This window comes from Paecilomyces variotii, assembly GCF_004022145.1.
Source record: "Paecilomyces variotii strain CBS 101075 chromosome Unknown C8Q69scaffold_5, whole genome shotgun sequence".
In the NCBI taxonomy this organism is placed as follows: Eukaryota; Fungi; Ascomycota; class Eurotiomycetes; order Eurotiales; family Thermoascaceae; genus Paecilomyces; species Paecilomyces variotii.
The window spans coordinates 1,018,530-1,035,228 of record NW_021167144.1 but is presented as its reverse complement, the minus strand read 5'-3'; the positions used below and the strand labels follow the sequence as shown (position 1 = coordinate 1,035,228).

Here is a 16,699-nt window from a genome sequence, read left to right as displayed (position 1 = left end):
ACTAGGTACCTTATCAGCCGGAGAGAAGTCAGTCATATCTTTGAATGAGATCTAATAGACATGCGCAATCAGACCTTTGGACTATCAGATCATACGTGGCTAGAAAATATTAGTTCCTGAATTGAACATATCCACAAGAATTGTCCATATGGTACGAATGCCAGAATGCTGCTCCAAACGGAAAACATGATTGGTGTTGATCCTGACCTCATAAGGTTCTTCGGACCCAAAGGAACCAAATCACTAGAGAATACTATTAGAAAGTCCCCGTCAAAATCGAATCCAGCTGCCTTTGCCATCCAGATGGGACCGGACTCGCCGATATAATTATGGAGTATAGTCCATCGAGACTCGGAATGAGCCGAGGTTGTTCTTCTTGCCAGGCACAACCATACTTACACGGTGGTTCCCGCGGCAGTTCGGGCATTTCAGTCCGTTCTCCGACCTCAGCCCGCTTTCCCCAACCAGCTGCTCCAGGCCAATTAGTACGCATCCTTTCAGCGTTGTCCTTTCTCCGTTCGCCCTGGCGGTCCCTGTTTGAGAGGCGTTGAGGTCGCGAGTGGATTCGCTCTGCGCGGCTGTGTCTTTTTCGTTCTTTTTCTGGCGATTAATTATAAAGAAATAGGCCGCCAGCGGTGAGCGCATTTGACATGCTGTGCTTCCGGTCCAAGGGCGCGCTGAGTCCCACCGCAACTAGATCCTTATCGGCCCTAAGCAGACGTGGGAATCTTTATAAAGCACGATACCCCGCGGCCGTCCCTGTTGGCACTGGCTTTTTGCGTCCTTCATGTGCATCTTTGAACAGGCTCTACGCGACTGGTATGTCTTCCCCCGGGTTCCCCGAATCTATGTAATCGACAGGGCCATCCGCCGTTCTGGCCGGAAATGACACCACCGATGTATGCCAATTGATGCTGACGATTACCCTAGAAGCAGCAGCTTTTGCGGCGTCTCACCCTCCCAAGTCTCCTTCCAGGTTGCGCCGTGCACTCGGTTTCACATCCATTGCAATTGTCGCATTTGTAGCGGGTTTCGTCTATCCGAATATCCGAGCAGTGTCTCGCATAATGGCGTCTCCCATTCCCACCGATGAGGAGACTCTCACGCTCTTCCAACCGGAAGATGAGTTCTCTCGCGAGGTTGACAATTTCATCAAACATCATCCCTTATCAGAGGAGCTGCGTGCCAACCCTCTGTTCACCGAGTCCCGCCCACACCTGAAGATCCCAGAGGAGATGCGCAGGCGGAATCTCACCGCGGGCACACTGGCTGGACCGGATAGGATAGTCGTGCCGCCGTACATCTGGAGTGAGAAGGGTGGAAAGAGCATGGTGTCGATCTTCTATCTTGGTTCTGATGTATGCGGTCACCCTGGAATCGTCCACGGCGGTATGTTGGCCACTATTCTCGACGAAGGATTGGCCAGGTGCTGCTTCCCTGCTCTGCCTAACGGCGTGGGTGTTACTGCAAACCTGAACATTGATTATCGACGACCGGCGCCGGCCAATGCGTATGCCGTGCTGAGAGCAGAGACTACCAAGGTCGAAGGTCGAAAGGCCTGGGTAGAAGGTCGCATTGAGACGCTGCCGGAAGAGGGTAAGGAACCGGTCGTACTAGTCGAGGCTAAAGCCTTGTTCATCGAGCCCAAGGGAGCAGCGGTATGTCATAAACTCCACGTCAAACCGTCTTTTTGTTGCAGAGGGATTTATATGCTGATGTTTATATTGCCACAGAACATGCCCAGTGTGTACAAGTCGGCCTCTTCGTAATCTGAGAAATGGCCAGTGGACGAGGTTGGAGAGCCAGCTGATGATCTTGCGTTTGTACATGTGGGATAGGCGTCTAATAAGGAACGGGTGCAACGACATGGATATTCATTTCTTGTCTATAGAAGCCTAGAGTTTTGATATATGGACCTGCGGGCTTAGAATAAATATAGATATAAATACTAGTCGATTCAACAGACAGCCCGAGTCGTATGATCTACATACCACCATGGGGAAAGCCAAGCGGGGTGAGACAGCAGACAAGGCAGCGGACGAGATTGTAGGGTTCCCCTTCATAATACCAACATGGCACTGTGTGAATACTATGAGAGAAGAATTCGACAGATCCTTTCCCTACGGTGTTCTTGTCTGAGACTCCAACTGTTGTATTCTGCGGAGTTTCGGGGTGGAGTCGACCAGCATCAGAAGGTGCGGGATGGCGCGCTCGACCCAACGACCGCCTACCGCCCAGCTCCAGCTCCAGCTCCCGCAACCAACTCCGACTTCCAAACGTCTTGAAGCTCTACAAGTCCCCCGGCTGCCTTCTGCCCGCTTGCTCGAGCGCGGCGACGGGTCTATTCCCTAAGAACCCTCCTAGTCATCTTATCCACGACCTGTTCCTGTCTCCCCGGCCGTCACCATGTCGAAGACAACAACCAAGTATCTCCTCGTCTCGCTCCCCTCCTCCATCACCCCCTCCTCCCACCGGGACGACGCTCTGGGGGCAATTTCCTCAACCGTTGCGGACAATGGCACTGTCACCCAGTTCCCTATCCCCGAATTCAAGATCGGGACCCTGGACGCCCTGGTCCAGCAGGCGGATGAGCTGGCGAAACTCGAGTCGGGATGCCAAGCCGTCGTTTCGAAAGTCACCGATGCACTGAGGAACATCCTGGACAACGACGAGGCACAGATTGAGAAGATGAAAACTGTCAATGATAGTATGGTGTCCATCCGTCAAATCGTGCAGGACTGTGGTTTACAGAGTGGTGGGACTTGGGCGCTAACGGCCTGGAAATATAGAGCCTGTTGACCACTATCTCCGAACGTTCACATGGAACAAGGTGAAGTACCGGGCTGATAAGCCATTGGCAGAGTTGATTGATCTCTTGCAGAAGGTGTGTGGGTCGGTCGCTGTAATTGCTGGTGTGAACTATACCGTGGCTAATCGCGATGCTGCTTACAGGAAACAGCTAGCATTGATAATGATATCCGGAGTAAATACTCTCAGTACAACCAAGTCAAGTCTAATCTGGCGACTCTACAGCGGAAACAAACGTGAGTGCTGGTAGCATCTTATATTTGGCCGTCGAGCAATGGCTAACTTGGACTTTAGGGGCAACCTCTCGACGAGATCCCTGACGTCCGTCGTGGACCCTCGTCTGCTTGTGCAAGAGTCTGAATATATCGAGACGCACCTTGTTGCTGTTCTCAAGCAGCAGGTGAAGGAGTTCCTAAAGACGTATGAGACTGTATCGCCCATGGTTGTTCCGCGCTCTGCGACACTGGTTGCCGCCGATGATGAGTTCACCCTCTACGCTGTGACTACCTTCAAGAAGCACAGCCCGGAGTTTATCCACAAGTGCAGGGAGCATAAGTGGATCCCCCGAGATTTCAAATATGTGGAAGGTGGACGGGAAGAGGAGAGAAAAGAGGTCGAGCGGGTTGGTGGTGACGAGAGGAAGCTATGGGGAGAAACATTGCGGCTGGGAAGAACTGCCTGGAGTGAGGCCGTAATGGCTTGGATCCATGTGCTTGTTCTACGGGTATTCGTGGAGACAGTTCTCCGGTATGGTCTGCCACTGGACTTTGTGTGCACGATCATCAGGGTAAGCCCCCCAAATCCGGTGGAGGATTCGTGATTTGCGGCTAACAGTCTGCGTAGACGACACCGAAGCAATCCGCAAAGGCAAAGAGTGCACTCGACGAGAAGTACTCGTACTTGGCGGGTAACGCATTCGGGCGTGACAAGAAGGGCCGCGTCAAGAAAGATGACCCTGGGGAGCTCCACGCTGCCGGCGAGGGTGGTGCGGAGTATACTCCATACGTCTATTACGAATTCCAGTTTGACTAAGCGATGACGGCGAGTATTGCTGCATGCCTCTTGGAAGGATCGCAGGAGGGGGTCATAGTTGAATTCGCCGTGTACTCTTTTCGCATGCATGAATCCAGGTTTCTTAGCTTCTACGGTTGGCACTTTGGATACTCACATTGGATCTGTAGCGCTTACATATATATTTTTTTGACTCTTCAATGTCCAATACTCCTATTATGTGGATGAAGTTTGATAGTTTCCAATAAAATACTCTGTTGTGTCTGCAATGGTCAAGTCGATCGACGTTGTCCCTTCAGACGTTTCATCATTTAGCATGTCGTCGCTCTAAACAAGGTATATACTGAGGATTCGAGAGGTGCTCTATGTGCAATGGGGCGCTATTCTATATCCGCAGCCTGGGCCCATTCCTATGCAAGTCCTCGCTATCCTCAACAATGACAACACAAAGCAAGTCACGTCCGTCTGTTTAAGCCAGAGATTTACTGCTGCTTGGGCAGATAGTCCTTCTCTTCAAGGTAATCGATGATCTGCTTCACGGCCTGCTGTACCGAGATGTCGTTGTTGACGATGTGAACCTCGGGCTTCAGCGGCGCCTCATACGGGGCACTGATACCGGTGAACTCCTTAATGATACCCTCGCGAGCCTTCTTGTACAGACCCTTGGGGTCGCGCTTCTCAGCGACTTCGACAGGAACATCAACGTAGACCTCAACGAAAGGCAGTCCCGTCTCCTCACCGGGAGTAGGGACCTCATGCAGCTGACGCGCAGTGTCACGGTCCGCTCGGTACGGGGAGATGAACGAAGTAATAGCGACAGTCGCACTATCAGCGAACAACTTCGCGACCTCAGCGATACGACGGATGTTCTCGTTGCGGTCCTTCTCGCTGAAACCCAGGTCCTTGTTCAGGCCGAATCGGATGTTGTCGCCATCCAGACGGTACGCGCCGACACCACGCTGCAGCAGCTGGTGCTCGAGCTCGACGGCGATAGTCGACTTGCCGGATGCAGACAGACCGGTCAGCCAGATGGTCAGACCGCGCTGCTTACGGAGCGCACAGCGCTCAGGACGGGTGACGGCTGCGGCGTGGTAGGTGATGTTGCTAATAGGGAGAAAAACGGACGTTAGTTTTTGTGTACGATTTTCTAGGAATTGAGACTCTCGCAATATATTTCCTGAGGACTGGTTTATTTGTTCCGTTCCTCTTCATCTGCACCGGCCACAAACCGCTGGGCCAAATTGAGGGGCAAAGGAGGGGTTAAAAAAACGTACGTCGCCATATTTTCCACACAAAAGAAGAATCACTCCCGAAAAGCAAAGGGTTATATAGGGTATCTCAGAAAAGTTCCCCAACGCGGAATAATTGATCTGGAAAAAAGAACGAAAGTAGGAAAAGAAAGAGGCTCAAGGGAAAGAAGTTGGTTGACCAAGTGGGGGGGAGGAAGTTCTAAGTAAGTACGAAGCGGCACTTAGAAAATATGGAGAAAAAGCCGCGCGGGCGGGAGGCGGAGCGGAGGGGCAGGTTAAAGAACAGATTGAATTTGGAAGTACTACGGAGTATTTTTAATATAATAACTATAGATAACTATCAATTTTCGCGTGACATGTTTATGTTTCTTTTTTGACTCCTGAGATTCGAACGCGCGTCAATCTCTCTTAACTAGGTAAATATCTATATCATTACGCAAGTAGGGAATCGGAGTTTTCAATGGGGGGTTGAAACAGTATTCTTACGACCTACTTACTTCTTACTTATTCGGGGAAAAAGAGACGAGGCATCCACACCGCATGTTACTGTAGGTGTGGACGATACGACCTTAATCGTCACGCCCTGGGTGTTTGAAACTATTCAAACCGTGAGAGGAACCCGTCTGGTTTGATTGGGGAAATGTCGATCTGCAACATTTGAGGGAGATGAAGGCTTGGCGCAACAGAGAACGGCCAGAGTAGTTATTGTATCCTGTCATCTGTCATCGTAGTATGTATGATCGGGTTCAGTAATTTATTTTGGATTGCTGGGAAGACAAACATGTCAGTCTTCCGCTGATTGTCAAAGAATACTGGTTAGGCTACATGCCAAGGTTAGAGTATCTATCGTGTTTCTATTGTACAGACCTTACTCTTATGAGCTAGCTGCTAGACCTTTATAACAGCATACTTGGAGGAATTTCAGCATTTATGTTTGATTACTCAGATTATGAATATGGACGGTTGGCCATTTAGATTATATTGATTGTCTAATCTATGTAGTCAGGACCAAGGACTCCCCTTGAGCTTCTAGCAAGGCGAACTCCGATGTCCTCAGGATTCCTTTCTGGCAATATTGATTCTTCGTGTTGTGACAGTAACACTGTCAGTTTATACGAACCTTATTCAATGTCAAAAACTTTTTGTTTCCCTGACAGACACTAATATTGTCGATTGATAGACCACATGTTTGCTCTTATCCAGTGACCCCGAGTTAGAGTCATGGATGCGACGCGCAAACGACTCAATGACATCTATAAAAGTGCATATACAATAGACTATCTCTATTGACTGTCGATATTCACAGCGGGATATAGAGTCAAGTCATGTTCTGCGTTTCAAATGATTATTCATTAGTTGATCATCAGCGACCTCCTAGAATCCATCCTATACTTCGAGACAGCAAGTTAAATGAGATATACTTCACCGGCTGTCCACAGCTGGCCATTTCATTCCAAGATATGGTATTATATGCTGGCGTACAGGATCTCGATTGTGATGAACAGGGTATGTCACTTTTTCCTACTTGGAGATAGATAATGAATTAACTACCCGCTAGTTTATAATCGACGAGTCTTGCCAAATACGCCTGGGTATGACCCATATAAAGAAAATATACGATGAACCAGCGCATTGTGGTATACATCATGTTCCTACGTGAATATTCCCCGGAAACACCCAGTCATAATCAGAGGGTGACTCCCGTCGACTGACTATATTATTGTACTGTCTAAATGACGGTAACCTCCCTATGACTGACTTACTCCCTTTGTATACCTATTGTTATTGTTTATACGCCCACTATCTATTTATTTGGACTTCTCTTCCTTTTCCATCCTGCCCCGAGAATTCATTACATCGACTACCAACACTTTTTCCTTTCCCCTTCATGCCCTTTGTGTCTTATTATTCTTTGTTTCCCATAGACCTGCTCATATTTAGCTTGTTTCCCTAATAATACCACACTTTTCAACACTGCCACTCTGTTACTACTCGGTGGTATTACCCGTCGTCTGGTTTTCTTTGTCTCTGCCCACTTTTAATTTCCCAGGCTTGATCTATAGATGGAATCTTCTGCCAATCATAGCCGCTGGTCTATGGGCAAAATGAGTGGCTTTTGGGATAGGATGTTGGAAAAGGTTGCTGGAAGTGGTGAGGAGCCCCGAGTTCTTTCTTTCTTATTATGCTTGGCTTGCTACTTATATATTAATCTTACGCCATGCGATTTATATTCTGACGTGTTTCTCTACACATAGGTCTTGCAAGGAAGCTTCACATATCGAAGCTTGAGAAGATATATCGTGCTTCGGTCAAGAGGAGCAAGCGCCCAAGCACATCAGGGGACGAACCCCTGAGCAAGAAACGTCCGGTTCTGGAGAGGACCTGTTCGGCTACTATACGCCCCGGGGAGGCAGCCTCTCGTCACACGCGTATTCAACTTATTGGCGACGAGTGGGTTGTCTCAGTGCCCAGGGGGGCCGGGACAGAGTGTTACCCAGAAGGCTTCAACGGCGGGCTACACCAAGAAGGGCACGATCTGTGCCATGAATATGATGAGGCAATGGCTAGGGAACAGCGATTGCCGAATACTCGATTTTCAGAGATATCTTTGCGCTGTTGTTATGAAAGGGAAGATGGGGAGGAATATATTCCGACCCCGGCTTTCATTATGGGCAACCATCGTTCTCTATATCCTGTCATTCAATCAGGTATAGAGAACGAGCCTGGTTTCCCAGGGTGGAAACAGCTCCATGATAATCTGGAGGAACTATATTTACGGAATCATGGGCCCGATATCTGGCGGATCAAGGAGTCAGTTAAAAACATAATGCGCGGTAAGAGGCCAGGTCAATCGGGATCTGGGAGTACAGCATCGCGAGAAGCCCATTCTCTAGTGTTGCGACGTGCACGGTCGAACATACTGAGGGAGCAGGACTTATCCAGTCCTCACTCTTTGCGCGCCGCTGGAAAAGCACGAGCTTCAAACTTGTCGTTTCCCAAGGTCATGTCGTCGCCTGGACCTTCTCGAGTATCAGCACTCACCTCTATGCTGCACCGTGAATCTCCAACCGACACACGCAACCTTGCTGCTCCCACATCGTCAAATGTCCTGGAAGATCTCGTCAACGAGATGGGTGGCCATGAGCAGGGATACAGTGCTGTGCTAAGTGGATGCGCCATCGAATCTTATACTCCTCCAGGAGAACGCCAGCCTGTTGCACCGAGCCTTTCCACTTCTTCCCCTTCTTCATCTAGCGAATCCAGTCAATCAATGCGGCCAATGATCTCACTCGAAACATATACCTCTCTCAGAGCCCTCAGGGAAATGAGAGCCCGACTCCTGCAGCGGAATTTCCCCCTGGACGAATGTGCCGTTGAATCATATACTCCGTCAGAGGATTGGGATCCTCTTGGATGGCGCTCACATGAGCAGGATGGTTCCTCATGCGAAGATTCTCATGAGACGTGCTCTACGGAGGATGATAGCAGTGGCTGGGAGAAGGTACAAGAGACGGCGGATACTTTGACGCCGCCTCCTTTGCCTCCGGCCAGTCCTCCGGTGATTTATCCCTCTCCTGAGATGAAGCCTCGCGTGGCTATTGTTCCGACGGTCTCGGTTCGTCCTAAAGCGATGAAGCCGCGTGAGTTGATCAAGATTGGCAAGCGACGCATATACCGGGTGGTTCGATCCAAGCGTAAAGATATAGTTCAGACATTAACGAAGTATTAGTGATGCTGGCTGGCCAGCATGTCACACTTGGATGGCAAGGTGTTTTGTTATTTATTTATATTTAAATTTCTTTTTCTTTTTTTCTTTTTTCACTTTTCCATGTCTACGTATGTTGTTGGATTATGATACCCTGAGGGACATGATTTCGGGCGTTGAAGAGTCAATCTTGACAATGAATGAAGAAACATCACTAATAATGGCAATCTGATATTGAGTACAACCCATATCTTCAGCTTAAGACAATCCTCCTATAAGTATACAACAAAAGCAGCCCTACTTGATCTCACCCAACCACAACGCACAAAGCATATTATAGATCTACCTTCGCACACTCCTCAAAAGCCGGCACTGCCACCATCTTCCCCCCTACTTCATAACTCCTCTGAATACACACCTTTGCAAACTCCCTCATCCTCTCTTCATACTTCCCAATCGATGTTCCAGACACCCCTTCCTCACATATGATCTTCACCAAAGCATACGCATCATTCAACGCCGCAGCAGCTCCCACACCCCCACACGGCGACATGACATGAACCGCATCTCCCATAACAGTCACCCTCTCCGAGGGCGTCCATGCCTCCATATTCGGATCCGCAGAATAAATCCTCATCCCAATCGTGAGTGAAGGATCCTGAAGCTCAATCAGCGATCGAATCGAGACATGCCAGTCGCTCGTCATCTCCATCGCCAATTCGGCAGGTAAAGAAGCCAGCGCTTCATTCAACTCCATTGATCCTAACCCAGACGTATCCTGCGGAAATACCAGACACCAATGGATCGAACCTGGGCGGACAATTCCTCTATCAAGACTGAAGAAGCGAATCGGCTCGCATATCAGCGCGATAGGCGCCTCGCCGGAGATAGTCGAATGGAAAAATGGAGTCCGGTCTCGAATGACGGTTAGCCATTTCCGATATTGAGGCGGGAATCGTGATAGTAGCTCGTGACTCAGCCATGTTTTACCGTAGATACAGCATGTTTCTGTATCGACGGGCTTGAGGTCAGGGAGGAGTTGTTTGCGGACTTTTGAACGTATACCATCTGCACCGACGAGGAGAGTGCCGTATTCGATCGTCCCATCTTGGAAGTATGCTGCTACTACTGCACCTTTTCTTTCCTCCTTCTTTTCCTTCTCATCATCCTCGTCCTTATTATCATGATCGTGACTATAATCATCATCACGAACTTCAAACCTCACAAACCGCATCCCAAACTGAATATCCTCTTCAATCCCCTTCATCATCGCCCTCCTCAACAGATTCCTTTCCACCGTCCATGGAACTGTCGTCCCCTTCTGAATCCTCCCCTTTCGACACGCAATCACACTCCCATCAATCGCATTAACCGTCGTCTCACCCAACGCCGTCTCCGCGACGTTTTTGACGAATTCCTCCCACGCTTCGTCTGTTAGGAGATCGCGCAATTTGGTTTGGATCGGCCCCGCGATCTTGTGTCGGTAGTTTTGCCGTTTGGGTTCGGAGAGGATGTCGCGTTCGAAGATCGTGAATGATATACCCCGGCGGCGGAGGCCTTGGGCGAGTGCGAGGCCGGATATTCCAGCACCGATGATTAGGACTCGGGGGGAGGATGAGGACATTGTGTGAGAGAGAGAGATAATGGCTGGTTTTAAGTTAGGTATTGTATTTTTTTTTTTGTTTTTTTCTTTGGGCTTGGTCTTGGGAGGGATGGATGTCATGTTTCGTTATGCTAGAGGAGAATTAATTCTAGCTAGCTGTAGGATTCATATCTATGAGAATCTCGGTCCATCTCTACGTATAAGGTAACACAATTACATGTCATCTGAAGCACTCTTCCCTCGAATTATGGTGAAGTTAGGCGAGGTTGTTGTATTGGACGTAAGGTCACGAGGTCTCACCCGTAGCATGGATATGGGAGTATGGATTCAATATAAGACAGGGCACAGTATGTTCTAGGTTATTGGATGTTACACCGAATACTACGCAAGGGACAGTGACTGCTTTACCATGGATCCAGCTAGTGACACGCTAGCTGGTTAACTTTGGTGATTGTCATTCACTGTACTCGCCATTTTTTGGTTCGTTTCTCCTATAATATCGTCTAATATGTTGAATATGTGGTGGTAATGCACAACGATTCCCAGCATATGTTCATCTCCCATAAGGTAATAAAAAAAAACCGTGAAACGAAAACGTCGGAGACATAGAACATGAGATGTAAGAAATAGCAAATGGATATAATAAAAAAGATGGATAGGTGATGCAGGTCATTGCCTGGAGATAAATCATTGCTTGCGGTAGAATTTGCTCTCGACAAATGGCATACCAGTAACGGTTGCCTTGCGTAGCTTGTTCCTTACAAGAACACCAACCTCCGTTCCCTTCTTGTGCAGGCCCTGCTTGATGTATCCCATGGCAATGTTGGTGCCACCCAAGGTGGGACTCGGAAGACCGGAGGTGATGACGCCGACCTGGTTTTTGTGACCGTCCTCTGACAGTTCGACGATGATGGCACCCTCACGGGCTGGTGGTCCTTTCTCGATCGTGAATCCAACACGACGCTGGCTGAGCGTCTTTGACGGAGACGCGATCTGGGGCAGGATTACGGAAGCACCATTGAACTTGGCTGTGGAAGGGTCTCGACGATCCTTTCCGACGAGCCAGGTGAGAGCGGCCATAGGCGGGGTGTGCGAAGTAGTGATGTCTTGACCGTAGAGACACATACCCGCCTCAAGACGGAGGGAGTCTCGTGCCGCAAGACCAGCGAGACGGACCTCGTCAGGGTTTGACAGGAGAAGCTCAACGATGTCGTTGGGCAGAGATGGAGCATCGGCAGTAGGAATGGAGATCTCAAACCCATCCTCTCCTGTGTATCCAGTACGGGAGATAAGGAGAGGGTGAGGGGTCGCAGATCCGTCGGGAAGAGTCAGGTACAAGGAGCGGCACTGTCCGAAGTAAAGGGTGCTGAGATCGGTGTCCGCCTGCTGGTCCTTGTGGATCAATGGCTGCAGGACAGAAGCAGCCAAGGGACCCTGCAGAGCAACAAGCGCCCGATCCTCGAGCACATCCCATGTGATGCTGCTCTCACCGTGCTCCTTCTTGTACGCATCAATTTCGGCCTGCAAGAAGGCTAGGTCATCCTTTCGCCGGCCAGCGTTGGTGACGAAATAGAACGAGTCCTTGTCCAGGCGAGTGATAACGGTATCATCGATGATACCACCAGTTCCCTCCTCCAGCAAGCATGAAAGCGTCGACTGGTTATTAGGCAGCTTATCCAGGGACGATGGGGTGACCTTCATGAGGAGGTCAATTGCACCAGGTCCTCGGAGGGAATGCTGCACCCTGTCGAGGCGTCACGTCAGCTATGTACATGGAGAACAAAGACGATATATAACTACGGCCCATCTGAGGAAGCAATTGATAGACTCACATGTGACTAACATCAAATAAACTAGCCTTCTCTCTTGTCCACTTGTGACTTTCAACGTGGCTCAGGTCGGAATACTGCAAAGGCATGGCAAAATCGGCGAATGGCACCATCTTTGCCCCGCGGGAGATGTGCAGATCATAGAGCTGCGTCTTACCCAGTGTCGCCGGATCAACGACCGTAGAGGATGCATATCTCGCCGCATTCTGCTGGACGAGCGCTCCAGCTCTGATGCCGGGGAGCAGACGAGCTGTCGGGCAACGGACGGCGTGCGAGGGGAGCTGTCTCCGAAGCTGGGTGGTCGAGATAGAGCCATTGGCAGCCGTGGAGAAGGACTTGGGACATAACGCCCGGGTGTTGATGAGCCTTGATGCTCTAGTAAACGGCCTCATCGCTTTAACCATGATTTTTGACAAAAAATTAGACGGTTTAAGGAACGTGGACTGCTTGTCCGCGAGAATAATAAGATGCGGAGGCGGGCAACTTGCCGGCGATAACGGAAAAGTCACGTGGTGATACGGTTCTCCGCTGATCCACTCCGGAATACTCTTTGCTAGCAAGATGGGGGCGCCGCCAGCTAAGAGTACAAGCGCAGTGGGTATAGGCTAGTACTGCGGCTAAGTGAAGCTGCACGACGGTATATACTTCTATGGAAGAGCCAGAACATTATCATGCTTGATTGAGTGGCAAGTGCCCCACGGAGAATCAATGGCCACAAGGCACAAGAAGCCCGGTGCAGATAGCCGTCTTGTGAGGGTATATATGTTTCAACGCTTCCAAGAGGGGAATCTCCATTTCCCAAAACTTTTATAAAGAAAAATATACCGACATAAAAAAAAAGACCCCTATTGTGCAAAATGCGATGCAACTGCTACTATTGGCAACAGGATGGAATGTATAGCCTACAGACCATTGTTAGCGCAGGAGAAAGCGCTGCCGACGGTGCCAGCTTCGTAGCTCAGGACAACACTGTCAACGGAGGCCTTTGGAAGAAAACAGTCAGTCATCATGCTCGGTAAAACGTGGTGTATGTGTGAACTTACGTAGGTGCCAGGGCCGAGGAAGAAAAGACCGGCCAGGATGATGAGGATATTAACAATGAACCCAATCGAACCACGGATACCCCGTTTCCTATAGAAACCAGGGCCATAGTCCGCACGTCGCATCCGCAGGTATGCGACACCCCAGAAGATAAACCCAAAGAAGGAGTCGAAAAGTGAACTCATGATGGACAGAAGATCGGAGAAGAAGGGGATAACCTCAGCGATGATCCACGCCGCGATCCAGAGAACCGCTAGGATGCCAGCCCAGGAAGCCCAGCCCACAACTGTATGGTTGCTCTTGTGGCGTGTTCCTTCGAAAATTCGGAAGAAGATGAAGCGAGCAGAGACTGAGGCGTACAGTACTCCCAAAAAGATCAACGTCGGAATCATGAACGAAAAAGACACCTTTTTGTAGACTTGTTCACCCAGCGAGCCGAACGCCGGAGAGGTCATATACTGGTTTCCAGTATAGGCGTAGACAACCGCTCCTACTATGCTGAACACAATCACTTCGGCGACTGTGACGGCAGTGACCGCTTTCCAGAAGTCCTTGGGCTCCTTCATCTCCGCGATGAAACTGGGCAGTGTGATCTGACCGATGAATGTATAGCTGATATTCAGGAATGCGCTCATGCCTGACACGAAGGTCGTTCCGGCGATAGGGATAGCCGTTACAATGGGGTTTCCACCAACAGCGGCATTGGGATTCGGATCAAATCCCGCGGGATGGGGCTCGATCGCTGCGAAGATAGTGGCGAGGAGTACCGAGATGAAGGTGAAGAAGGCGGAGAGAGTGGCAGCTTTCGACAGTGTATCGAACGTTCGAGGCAATGAAAAAACCCAAGAGATCACTGCGGCCACGACAGTCCAAACGATGGTGCAAGTTCCACCGCCCGTCATCGTGTTGAGATACTTCGCACCCACCAAGCAGTGGAGACCCTGAAAAGCGTTAGGGCATTGTGAAAACATATAGACATGAGCCTTCATACCTGAATGAAGGTGTTGTTCAACAGGAACATGATGGCCGTCACCCACCATGCGATCCTGGAGTCCCAGAACAAATACTGGCCAATATCACAAACATCACGGACTTCTGGATGGCGTAGGCAGAATTGCCTAAGCGAGTGTCAGCATTGCAGATCCGGGGACATGCTTCCCGATAAGGTTCCACATACCAGACGATAAGTGAGGTATAGAGCACTAGAGCGGCCACCACGACAGTCAAGATCAAGCCCGGGACGAGCCCCAGGATCGAATACGACCACGGAAATGACATGATGGCCAGGCAGATATACTCCGAAAAGAGCAATGCGGCGGTCTGCGCAGATTTGTTAACATTGTCCATTGCGCAGATGTCCATCAAACAGCACTGCCCACCTTTTGCCAACTGCATGTTCGGTACTTGATCGCATTCTCCGCTTCCAGCTCGACCTGTCGACTCACACTGAGCCTATCGACGGAGGTATTCGAGTGGATGGGCGCAATGCGACTGTTCCTCCGTTCTGAACTTTGGTCCTCGAGATCGTAACCGTCTTTCAGTTTGGGAACCTCATGTCCACTCTTCTCGGAAGGCGACTGAGATCCGTGACTGTTCCTGCGGGCGACATAGTCCCAGGAGTCGTGATTCATCGCCATTTCACTGAACGAACCGTCTCCTTTTGTAGGAGAGCGACCGGCAGAGAGAGAAATTCAATTGTGAAGACCCTCGGACACATGTGCCACCTTCGTATTATACGGCGTTTATCTAGACCGACGACGCGAGGAGATATTCAACATATCAGGAAAGGGAGTCCCCGATAAAGAAAACGACCAGCTCTGGGCGAGTTGAGACACGACAGGCGTCTTTATCAAGCAGAGCAATTGTCAGGCGGCCCGGAGCCTCGCACTAATTGGCGCAGCGCTGATCCCAATGGCGGCAACTGATCCTGAGGCGGAGATAAGTAAGTATCAGTCGAGATAAGCTCAGGTCCAAACCACGACTGCGGAATGGACAATAATAATGGAGGAACCGTGTTAAAAAAAAATCCACGAGCGAGAAAAGCAGATCTGGATATCTTTATGCAGCGGCGACTATTTTTGTTCCACCGACACGGCGCTATCCACTCGCCGAAAAGAGCGAAGATTGAGGCCGGTAATGACGTGCTTGCGGGCCCAATATTCGCTATCCCGGGTCAGTACGACAGCCGATACGTCGAGCAACACCAAGTACGATCTGGGATGTCTTTGTGGAGCAGACAGAAAACGTGGTTTGTGCGTGGTCTGCAGAGATCTCGTCGCTAGGGCAGTGTTCGAGACTGCTGTCAAGCGTTGCCTCTGTTCAACTGCAGGGTCTGGATTTGCAATAATGTCTCCATCCATCTGCCAGAAATAATAATCATCCTGGTCTTCTGCATTATTATCATCGTCTCCACTGTCCAGGAAATCCGACTCAACTAATAGCGGTGCAGCCAAATAATAATAATAATAATAATAATGCATGCCAGATAGAGTACAAAGTATACTGGCTCCCAATCCGGCCCAGCCGATTTCCGCGCGGAGAGAGCGGCAGGCGCAGACGCCGCCCCCGCCTCCATTTTCTCCAGGAACAGCTAATTGTTAGTTGAAACTTGCTATCTGACGTCCACGACAAACTGCAGACGGCCTAATGATTGATTATTATTATCATATCATCATATTATCATTCTGCTCTCCGTGCTCTTCACCATCTCACCACTGCAACGTCTCAACATCTCAACATCTCAATCCCTCAACTCCATGGCCCCCCAAGAAAGCTTCAGCCCCGCTGTTGCAGAGACTTCTCAGCCTAGTCGTGACTAGGCCAACCAGTCTGGGGTCTGTGTACGGCATACGCAACCACCCAACGGGGTCTCCGACTCCATTTGCAAGGTTGTAATTAAAATACTCCCTCGGGAGCAACAGCCCCAGGCGCCAGCCAAGCGCCGCCACCGCGTTCGGGAGGCGTTGAACAAACATCGCCCCCTTGATGTCATCCCATGGGAGATCTCGACTCGCGTTTGGTCTCGCCAGGGACGCGATCGAGGCTAAAATGAAGTCCGGTGGAAGCGACTCCAGTAATGAGCATCAATCACTCCCTTCGCATTCATCCTGTGTCACGACTTACTAGTACTAGGCCCCTCTGGCGCAAAGAACAGGAAAAAAGAACGAAACAAAAAGAGGATTAGTGAATGTGAGCATCTGTCATCCATGGAACCGCCCATATAGCGCAGGCATCGACTTTATACGGTTCCTGAAGAGAACGCATATCGGCTGTTTTCATCATCTCAACGATGCCGTTTTCATATCCACTTTCGTCACAATGGTATGGCTCAACCGCCTAGTCAGGGGCTTTTTTCCTCCACGCCGAGATCGAACATAGGATTCCAGAACAAATCCATGATTGGTTCGATCGCTGCCCCTCCATTCCTCGACAATGACATTCCGTCGTCTTT

At 49.9% G+C, this 16,699-nt stretch overlaps 7 protein-coding genes across 7 annotated transcripts; 3 read left to right on the top strand and 4 right to left on the bottom strand.

The window, feature by feature from the left end:
• The first annotated feature begins 778 nt into the window (after nucleotides 1-778).
• C8Q69DRAFT_262838 (HotDog domain-containing protein) lies at nucleotides 779-2,088 on the top strand. Its single transcript, XM_028626717.1, has 2 exons — nucleotides 779-1,658; nucleotides 1,734-2,088. The coding sequence occupies exons 1-2, from the start codon at nucleotides 912-914 to the stop codon at nucleotides 1,767-1,769; spliced, it is 783 nt and encodes a 260-aa protein (XP_028485329.1). The 5' UTR covers nucleotides 779-911; the 3' UTR covers nucleotides 1,770-2,088.
• Nucleotides 2,089-2,406: 318 nt separating this feature from the next.
• Nucleotides 2,407-3,840, top strand: C8Q69DRAFT_507016 (vacuolar ATP synthase subunit C; the record flags this gene model as incomplete). Its single annotated transcript, XM_028632847.1, has 5 exons — nucleotides 2,407-2,707; nucleotides 2,790-2,884; nucleotides 2,953-3,044; nucleotides 3,103-3,595; nucleotides 3,652-3,840. The coding sequence occupies 5 exons, from the start codon at nucleotides 2,407-2,409 to the stop codon at nucleotides 3,838-3,840; spliced, it is 1,170 nt and encodes a 389-aa protein (XP_028485328.1).
• A 216-nt stretch (nucleotides 3,841-4,056) lies between these two features.
• On the bottom strand, nucleotides 4,057-5,395 carry C8Q69DRAFT_466971 (adenylylsulfate kinase). The gene is made up of 2 exons (XM_028630595.1): nucleotides 5,094-5,395; nucleotides 4,057-4,923 (listed from the first exon to the last, which is right to left on the bottom strand). The coding sequence occupies exons 1-2, from the start codon at nucleotides 5,099-5,101 to the stop codon at nucleotides 4,302-4,304; spliced, it is 630 nt and encodes a 209-aa protein (XP_028485327.1). The 5' UTR covers nucleotides 5,102-5,395; the 3' UTR covers nucleotides 4,057-4,301.
• A 1,779-nt stretch (nucleotides 5,396-7,174) lies between these two features.
• On the top strand, nucleotides 7,175-8,799 carry C8Q69DRAFT_527812 (hypothetical protein; the record flags this gene model as incomplete). Its single annotated transcript, XM_028633659.1, has 2 exons — nucleotides 7,175-7,220; nucleotides 7,325-8,799. 2 exons carry the CDS (start codon nucleotides 7,175-7,177, stop codon nucleotides 8,797-8,799), a joined length of 1,521 nt encoding a protein of 506 aa, XP_028485326.1.
• Nucleotides 8,800-8,990: 191 nt separating this feature from the next.
• On the bottom strand, nucleotides 8,991-10,671 carry C8Q69DRAFT_466970 (hypothetical protein). Its single transcript, XM_028630594.1, has one exon. It carries the CDS (start codon nucleotides 10,496-10,498, stop codon nucleotides 9,110-9,112), a length of 1,389 nt encoding a protein of 462 aa, XP_028485325.1. The 5' UTR covers nucleotides 10,499-10,671; the 3' UTR covers nucleotides 8,991-9,109.
• Nucleotides 10,672-10,721: 50 nt separating this feature from the next.
• On the bottom strand, nucleotides 10,722-12,657 carry C8Q69DRAFT_527810 (glycine cleavage system T protein). The gene is made up of 2 exons (XM_028633658.1): nucleotides 12,211-12,657; nucleotides 10,722-12,122 (listed from the first exon to the last, which is right to left on the bottom strand). The coding sequence occupies exons 1-2, from the start codon at nucleotides 12,609-12,611 to the stop codon at nucleotides 11,066-11,068; spliced, it is 1,458 nt and encodes a 485-aa protein (XP_028485324.1). The 5' UTR covers nucleotides 12,612-12,657; the 3' UTR covers nucleotides 10,722-11,065.
• Nucleotides 12,658-12,671: 14 nt separating this feature from the next.
• Nucleotides 12,672-15,102, bottom strand: C8Q69DRAFT_262767 (transmembrane amino acid transporter protein-domain-containing protein). Its single transcript, XM_028626715.1, has 5 exons — nucleotides 14,628-15,102; nucleotides 14,426-14,568; nucleotides 14,240-14,366; nucleotides 13,251-14,189; nucleotides 12,672-13,190 (listed from the first exon to the last, which is right to left on the bottom strand). Exons 1-5 carry the CDS (start codon nucleotides 14,883-14,885, stop codon nucleotides 13,110-13,112), a joined length of 1,548 nt encoding a protein of 515 aa, XP_028485323.1. The 5' UTR covers nucleotides 14,886-15,102; the 3' UTR covers nucleotides 12,672-13,109.
• Nucleotides 15,103-16,699: the final 1,597 nt, after the last annotated feature.

Coding starts and splice junctions, on each gene's coding strand:
- C8Q69DRAFT_262838 (XM_028626717.1), top strand. CDS start 912: ATGCTGACGATTACCCTAGAAGCAGCAGCTTTTGCGGCGTCTCACCCT. Junction 1,659..1,733: donor TCGAGCCCAAGGGAGCAGCG/GTATGTCATAAA, acceptor ATATTGCCACAG/AACATGCCCAGTGTGTACAA.
- C8Q69DRAFT_466970 (XM_028630594.1), bottom strand. CDS start 10,498: ATGACATCCATCCCTCCCAAGACCAAGCCCAAAGAAAAAAACAAAAAA.
- C8Q69DRAFT_527810 (XM_028633658.1), bottom strand. CDS start 12,611: ATGGTTAAAGCGATGAGGCCGTTTACTAGAGCATCAAGGCTCATCAAC. Junction 12,123..12,210: donor TTATTTGATGTTAGTCACAT/GTGAGTCTATCA, acceptor ACGCCTCGACAG/GGTGCAGCATTCCCTCCGAG.
- C8Q69DRAFT_262767 (XM_028626715.1), bottom strand. CDS start 14,885: ATGGCGATGAATCACGACTCCTGGGACTATGTCGCCCGCAGGAACAGT. Junction 14,569..14,627: donor GAACATGCAGTTGGCAAAAG/GTGGGCAGTGCT, acceptor AAATCTGCGCAG/ACCGCCGCATTGCTCTTTTC. Junction 14,367..14,425: donor TATACCTCACTTATCGTCTG/GTATGTGGAACC, acceptor ACACTCGCTTAG/GCAATTCTGCCTACGCCATC.